This window comes from Poecilia formosa, unplaced genomic scaffold (assembly GCF_000485575.1).
Source record: "Poecilia formosa unplaced genomic scaffold, Poecilia_formosa-5.1.2 Scaffold631, whole genome shotgun sequence".
In the NCBI taxonomy this organism is placed as follows: domain Eukaryota; kingdom Metazoa; phylum Chordata; class Actinopteri; order Cyprinodontiformes; family Poeciliidae; genus Poecilia; species Poecilia formosa.
In genome coordinates this window covers 15,932-23,880 of record NW_006800570.1, presented here as the reverse complement: position 1 = coordinate 23,880, position 7,949 = coordinate 15,932, and the positions used below count along the sequence as shown (strand labels likewise).

Here is a 7,949-nt window from a genome sequence, read left to right as displayed (position 1 = left end):
TATTAATAATAATAATAATAATAATAATAATAATAATAATAATAATAATAATAATAATAATGGGGACATCCTGTAGCAGACTGCAGTATAATCTAATTTGTATCTGGATTCCCTTCATAATGTTTGATTTTCTGTAATTTCTGTAGTTTTATTATTGGTAGCCATGACAACGGTTTCTCTGCATTTTTCTGTGATTCTTGCTGTTGATTCATCTGATTGAGTCTTTGCTGAAAATCTTCAGAGAAACAGAATCAACAAGTTTTTCTCTGGAACTTCCTGTTTCCTGCAGGTTGTTGGGATTCGCTGAGCTGGAGGAGAAAATTCATCAGATCAATCAGATCAATGTGTTCCGATCAGAACCAATCAAAGCATCTGGTTCCAGACTCACACTGGTTCCGCGTTCAAGTTCCAGTAAACAGGTTGCACAACTCACATTCAGCCTGCAGCAGAATTTCACTGCAATATGCAAATTGTGCAGCAGCAGTTGCTGAAACGTGAGCGATGGGAACGCTCAACGTGACGAAGCAGAACGAGGCGCAGGTCAGATCCCAACTGATCACAAAAGATTCACAACAAAAACATCTGAACTGAATCCTCAGATTATAAAATCACATTCATGTTCCAGCAGATTTAAAATGAAAAAAGGCTCAAATTTTTTCAAAATAAATAAATAAAAGTGGTGAAAGGACACATCTCTGAGGGCTTCCAGAAATGATAAAAGAATATTACATAAAATAACTTTAAAGTTTCTGTCTGGTGAAATGAATCAGCTGGAAACTGAATACTGATAAATATTAAAACTGCTGATCAAACATGGAGGAGAAAGAACCAGGCAGGCTGTTTGTTGTATGGAAAACTCTTCTCTGATTTATGGGATCAGTTTCAGATCGATAGTCATAACAAACTAAATCTTCTCTATGATCCCAGTCAAACCACCATGAAGCTTCTGCTGCAGTCCTGAACCTCCGTTCGAGTCCAGCAGGAGCCTCTAGCCGTCACTGCGGGGCCATCCGTAAAATAGTTGTTTACTATCAAAGGCAGGAATCTATGGACTACTGATACTGCCAGAATTGATAATAAATAAATAAATAAGCAGACAGATAAATATTATTTTGTTTTTCTGTCAAAGCAGACTTCTGAGGTGTGTTCTTGTATCCTCTCTGTGCTTCTTTCTGTCGTGTTCTCTTATCTTCTTCCTTCCTTTTCAACCTTTCCCTCCTTTCTTCCTTTCTTTTTTATTTACGTGTCATTACATATGAAATAAACCCAAAGTAATTGCTAATAAAGAAGGAACTGCGATTAAATAATTAACAAAACAAGGAAATAAAAATGGCAATTAATTAATTTGAAAATTAACATTAGAAAATAAAAATGACATCAAATAAACAAATAAATCAAGAAGTAAAACTTTAAATGAATAATGAGCAAAAATGGGAAATATAATTGAAAATTAATTAATTAATTTGGTAATAAATATATTGTAATTGGGGGCTCCACAGTGGTGCAGTTGGTAGAGCTGTTGCCTTGCAGCAAGAAGGTTCTCGGTTCAATTCCTGGCCCAGGGTCTTTCTGCATGGAGTTTGCATGTTCTTCCTGTGTATGGTGGGTTCTCTCCGGGTACTCCGGCTTCCTCCCACAGTCCAAAAACATGACTATCAGGTTAATTGGTCTCTCTAAATTCTCCCTAGGTGTGTGTGTGCACACCGTCTGTCTCTCTGTTGCCCTGCAACAGACTGGCAACCTGTCCAGAGTGAACCCCGCCTCTCGCCTGAAACATTAGCTGGAGAGGCACCAGCAACCCTCCCGACCCCACTGAGGGACAAGGGAGTTAGAAAATGGATGGATATTTTGTTATTTCCTCACTTTTTTAAAATGGTAATTATGGCAGGATTAGTCCTCCATAGAATGAGGGAGAATGATGTAACTACAGTACCCAGAAGTCAGCGCGAAGCTGCGCAGCCTCAGTTGACCTCTGCTGGTGGTGTTGTCTAACCGGGTCACAGTTCTGCTCCGTGCCGCTGAATAAAGTTCGGGATCCAGCAGCGGAGCTTGGCCCTTCTGAGACCAGCGGAACCGGTTCGTGTCCGCCCATGGTCCTCCTGGTCCGATCCAGACCGTCTGCGAGGCTCGGCTGAGCTAGTCAGCGGGCTAACGAACCCACAGGCCGGCGTGGAGAGTGAGATGACCCGCTGCTGGTGCTCCAGCCCGGGGTCAGCTGAGTGAGAGGGCCGCCGCCGGAGCGCCGAACCCCCGCAGACATGTGGCAGAGCCTCGGCCTCACCCTGCTGGTCATCGTGGCCACGCTGCTCTGCGTGCTGCTGTTCATGCTGTTCGGTGAGCTCACTCTCAGAACCGCCCGGAACCGAGCCCGAACCCCGCAGAAATGTCGGACCGGAGGCTGACCATCATGGCTGCTGCTCCCGCTTCTCTGATCCGTAAAGCTTGAAATGAGAAAAGAAGCAAAAGCAGTTAGCGGATCCTGGTTCTGGTTCTGGTTCTGAAATCGCTCCAGAAACTAGAAAATCTTTTCTCGGATTCGTCACGCAGAGAGGGAATGTTTCAGACGTTATTTATTTGGCTCTGATGGTTCTGGTTCACAGAGAATACAACCCAAAAGTCCAGAACCTCAGAATATTGGATCAGATCAATAATCAGGACAAAACCCAGTGGACCAGAACCAGAACCAGCAGATAACCCAGGTCACTCTCCACATTCTGGATCTCCAGATGAAATTAAAACTTTATTCTGAAAGAGAGTTTGGACCTTTCAGAATAAGGTCTGGTCCGGTTCTGAAACGGTTCTGGTTGTTTCTCTGTTTGGTTAAAACAGGGGTGTCCAAAGTGGGTCCAGGAGGCCCGGCGTTCTGCACGTTTTAGTTCTGTTTCTGGTTCCGACAACCTGTTCAGCAGGTCCATACTCATTGGATCCAGGGGTCTAAAACCAGGATGCCGGGCCTGCTGACCCACTCTGGGCACCACTGGGTTAAAAGTTTCTGATTTGTCAAGTTGTTGCTGTGTGGCGACAGTAGAGAGGAAAACTCCAACAGAACCAGAACCAGAACCTGGTCCATCACTGATTTTAGTTAATATTCAGAATACTTCATGTCTTCAAAAGCTGATGAACAGGAACGGTTCCGACCCAGATTAGTCCCGTACCGGGCATCAGATTGGGTCCAGCTGAGGTCAGGAGGTGAACTAAAGGTTCTGGTTCTGGACGGATTGGGTCTTTCAGTCACGGTTCGCTCTCTTCGTCCTCAGGTTGGTACGTCGTCTGGCAGCTCTTCCTGTCCAAGTTCAAGTTCCTGCGGGAACTGGTCGGTGACGCCGGAACGCCGCAGGCCGAGACCCGGCCGTCAGAACCCGAACACCCGGCCGGCGCCCCGACCAGAACCAGGAACCGGACCGCACGCCAAAGAGTCTCCTTCCCGGAGAGCAACTTGTAGCGGGTCGTCGCTCCTCACAGGGCGGTTTACAGGAACCAGCCAGTCCAAGGGAAGTCCTGTGAGGACGGTCCGGTCCGGTCCAGTCCGGATGATCCAGCTGCTTCCTGCCGCCAGCTAGGGGGCGGGGCTTCTTAGCGCAGATGACCTCCATGACCTCAAACTGCTAATCGGTTAACGGACCTGGACGTGTCCAACATCATGCTGTTAGAAACCGTCGTCTTCAGGAAGTCACATGGTCTCTTCTGTATCCAATCAGCTGCAGCCAGCTGACCTCATCAGTATTTCATCACTTCCTGTGGCTTTTAATCAGCTTGGGGGAGGGGCTCTTTATTAAGATGAAGCTTCTTTAGTTTAAAGTAAATAAATTAATGCCAAACAGGAAATGAGTCTTTTGTGGAAAAGTTCCTCCAAACGATGTTAACACGCCCCCCAGTGGATATTAGCAGCGTTACATGGAAAACAGAGTCAGGTTCTGGATTTTAAAACATTTATTGAAGTTTATCTGCTGCTGCACAGCATGATCATTATCCACTGAAAATGTTCTGATTGGTTATGGATAATACATTTAAGAAAGAGAGAAAACCAATGGCAAATTATTAAACAACCCCAGCATCAATTATTGATTTTTGATCTATTAAAATGTCTATCTTCATACTCGGGTTTTATCACTGTTCTATTATAAATTTAACTTGGAAAATGACAATGCAGCAACTATGTGCAACCTAACAAATTCCCTGTTATGTAAATCATGACGCCTATAAAAATATTTAACCTCTGAATTCATGTTTGTATCTCTACATGCAGACAAAAGCAAAAGGTATAAATATTTTATAGTGACAATCCCTTTCATGCTGCCCGTCCCAACAGAGACACTTATAGAAAGAAAAAAAAACAAAAACATTCAGTTCAGATTCTTTATTTCAAACAACTTAGAAAATATATGAACACAAATAGAAATATATAAAGTAAAAATACAGGAGTACAAACATGTTTTTCAACATAAAAATCCATCATTTCAGCTATGTTTTATTTCCCACCATTTATTATTCTTCTATAGCTTTATATTAAAATACATATGATCAGTTTAATGCAGATTTGTCCACAAACATCTATTACATTAGATTTACATATAAACTTTATTTATACTGTATTTATCCAGATCGTTGGATCAGGCCTGATGTTTCAGCAGGAAGTCAACCAGACCCGATCAACCGCTGCCAGAGCAGCCGACCAATCAGAAAGAAGCTCCTCCTGCAGAAACGCCAATCAGCCTGCAGGTGGCGCCGCAGCACAGGACAGAACCACAGCAGCTGCATGAAGGAAGAGCCTTACCAGTTCATCCTCCATCATCTCAGCCGAGTCCAACACAGTCCGACAGAATCACCTGAGTTCAACAGAATACATTTCAGTTTGCCAGCTGAATTTAGCTAGAGAAATAAAGAAACATTAAATAGTGAAAAATAGTCATAGAAATGTAAAGAATGAAAAAGTACTTTTCAGCCAATCCCGTTTTCTCTGACTTTTACATTCATCAGATTTAATTATACATAAGGGAGGAAAATGTATAAAATGTATATATATCTGATGCCAATTATTATGCTGCACCTTCAACTCAGATTTCCATATTTTCAGCCCATCCTGACAATAAATTAGTTTTATAAGAGCTCTGACTGGTTCAACATCTTTTCTCGGATCTGAAATATAAAAAACTAAATCAGAACTTTCCTCTCAGGCCGGAAAACCTGTTTGATCAACATAACCGTAAAAGCTACAGCTCAACAGGAAAACTCCAAACTTCAGAGAAGTGGCGAAATGCGCCCCCTGCTGGTCATCAGCAGAACTACACTGACGGTTCTGAGTGAGTTTGAACCCAGACAGGAGAAAGACTCTCGCCTCCATGTGGTTCTGACCCACCGACAACAGAACATATAAAATGTTTATGATAAGAACAAATTATTTCTGTTGGAGGCTTACCTAAAACCCTGCCGGGAAAAGCCGCAGTAGGGCCTCAAACTGCCTCACTTCTCTGTAGCAAACCGTGTAGGAAAGGACAGAACCACGGCAGGCTCAGCCTCGCTGGAAACGGCTGCAGCAAAGTCACTGAAAAACATCAGTAAATGGCGTTTAAAAGCCATCTGTTTACCGCTGAGAACGGCGCCATCTTTACAGAAGACGAGAAGCAACACGTTGCTGAACATGCTTTAGAAACTCCGGATTTCAAATAACATCCACTGAACAAAACCGGTCAGGAACAAAACTCACCTTCCTGCAAACAAGTCAGGTCGTTACAAAGTTCAGATTTAGAACCGCAGAAGGAGGATGACAGCGGATTAACGTCTCACACGCCGCCATATCTGACCAGTAACTGCAACTGAACGGCAGTCGTAGAGGTCGTCGTCTTCTTCTTCTTCTTCTTCTTCTTGAAATTTATTGGCGGTTGGCAAGAAACGATAGGTGAGCATTACCGCCACCAACCGGTAAGGAGAGTGGACCACATGACATAATAAAACAAAGAAAAAAAAAACTATATCCTATTATACAACTTACACTGTTTTAAAAAATCTAATATAGCCTGATATCCTCTGCTTCCTGAATCATTTTGCAGTAAATCAACAATGTCAAATTTCATTTATTACCAAGGTACCTAATTAACTTGTTTCTCTGAATCCAGTAATTCCTGCAATGCAAGATAACATGTTCCACTGTCTGGTTTCCCACTCTGATGTTTCCCTATCAGAAATAATGAGCTACTCACCGCTGTGTGTCTGATTCCAAGTTGTGAAAAATTATCTATTCTCTCCTGTTTCTTTTTGTTCTTCTCATTTGTCCAATTCTCTTTTGGATTTTATGAAACCACTGTCCTTTCTTTTCTTCTACCCATAACTTTTGCCACCTCTCTTTCAATTTTTGTTTAATTATACCCAAAATTCTATAAAGTTTTTAATCCATCTAAACATACAACCATTTACACCCATTCTTCTAATTTTGATTAATAACCCTTCCCTCCACATCATATCTCTCTCAATATTAAAAACTACAACTCTCTCTTTATTCCCCTGAGCCTTTCTAATTTCATGTGTAACCTCGATAATCATACCATACCAACTTTATTTACAAAGCACTTTAAAACAACCACAGCTGATACAAAGTGCTGTACATTAAAACACAACATAACAATTAAAAAAATAAAAACTCTTACAGTTTAAAAACAAACAAACCAACATACAATTTAAAACTAGATCCCGCCGGAGTTGAAAGCCAAGTTAAATAGATGAGTTTTAAGAAGAGCTTTCGTGATCGTTCAGTATGAATCAGTTCTGCGTTGTGTGACTAAAGGCCAAGAGGCAGGATGAGATGAAACGTCGTTTATCTGTGCGGAACAGAATATGGACTGATCAGAAATCAGGTTCATCACAGCGGGTTCAGAACCTTACGAGGAGCAGCATTTCATGTTAGCAACAAGCTAACAACGTTTTACCGGAACCTGCCTCGCGCCCATCTCTCAAGAACTGGCAACGAGATGTCTGTGTTCACTATATTTAGCACTGCCACCCACCAGGAGGGGGTGCTGTTTCACCCATTACACATGAACCCGAACTGGGAAGTAATGACAAGTGGAATTCTATACATTAACTATGTTACACCTGCTCTAAACGTAAAACTGGATCCATTGAACTTCTCCCTCTCCCGAAGCCACTCTGATAAGACGATACAAGTCTCTTAGTTTTCATATAATATGTTAATCTTCCACTTATCATTCTCTCCATTATTTTACATAAGTTGGATGTTGCGCTATTGGCCTTCACACCTGTGAGGGTGATCACTGGAATACCTGTGATCACCCTCACACCACTTCATCCTCTCCCAAAATCTTTATCTCAGTAATCTTTTTTTTTTTGTTTTACAAATACTCTGGCTGCTCATCAGTTTGTTTTTCTGTTCTTCATTTCTCACTGCAACCAACAGATTCTCATCTCTAGGATCTTAGTAAGCATCAGCTCTCCAAATGTAACCGGATCCTTTCTGCGTTGTGCTGGTTTTATTGAGTGATCAGGCTGTGACACGGTTTGACTTTAAAAAGGATGATTTCTCAATTTATTATGATGAGAACAACATATAGAAAACAACCGTGTTATAGGCCGCCCGCTCCAAGTCCTATACAAAACAAAAGTACATGACAAAACTTAAGTTAATAAATCTATAAATAAACTGGATGTATTTAGATGAAAAATAAACAGCACATACCTCTCAGGCAGGACAACAAGACAAAAGGGGAGAGTCTAAGGGCGCAAACAATTTAAAGACAATACCACAGAAGAAGAAATAAAAACGAGGGGCTTCCGATCTTAAAGTAACACGGTTAAAACAATGACAGTTTTTTTTAGAGGTGTTTCAGTCAGGTAAGGAACATTACAAGTAACTATACAAATAACCAAAAAAAGACATTTTGTGTAATGTCACCTAAATTAGAGATGTGCCGATCAGGTTTTTTCCTGATCGGCACATC

At 41.8% G+C, this 7,949-nt stretch overlaps 2 protein-coding genes and 1 long non-coding RNA gene across 7 annotated transcripts in view; 1 reads left to right on the top strand and 2 right to left on the bottom strand.

Moving 5' to 3' along the window:
- LOC103130403 (bifunctional endoribonuclease and deubiquitinase ZC3H12A-like) overlaps positions 1-2,008 on the bottom strand; it is an 8,422-nt gene extending 6,414 nt beyond the window's left edge. For all 3 annotated transcript variants that reach the window (XM_016665902.1, XM_016665903.1, XM_016665901.1), the window contains exon 1: positions 1,934-2,008. The gene's annotated coding sequence lies outside the window, so the exon portion shown is untranslated. The remainder of the gene's footprint in view (positions 1-1,933) is intronic.
- smim13 (small integral membrane protein 13) lies at positions 1,975-4,221 on the top strand. Its single transcript, XM_007541772.2, has 2 exons — positions 1,975-2,334; positions 3,258-4,221. The coding sequence occupies exons 1-2, from the start codon at positions 2,259-2,261 to the stop codon at positions 3,440-3,442; spliced, it is 261 nt and encodes an 86-aa protein (XP_007541834.1). The 5' UTR covers positions 1,975-2,258; the 3' UTR covers positions 3,443-4,221.
- Positions 4,222-4,432: 211 nt separating this feature from the next.
- On the bottom strand, positions 4,433-5,867 carry LOC103130387 (uncharacterized). Of its 3 annotated transcripts, none has more exons than XR_001660247.1 (3): positions 5,705-5,867; positions 5,417-5,603; positions 4,433-4,826 (listed from the first exon to the last, which is right to left on the bottom strand). It is a non-coding gene; the product is annotated as an uncharacterized LOC103130387 (long non-coding RNA). The 3 variants fall into 3 exon arrangements; XR_475201.2 differs by having other exon boundaries at positions 5,417-5,542; XR_001660248.1 differs by lacking the exon at positions 5,417-5,603.
- Between the last annotated feature and the right edge of the window lie 2,082 nt (positions 5,868-7,949).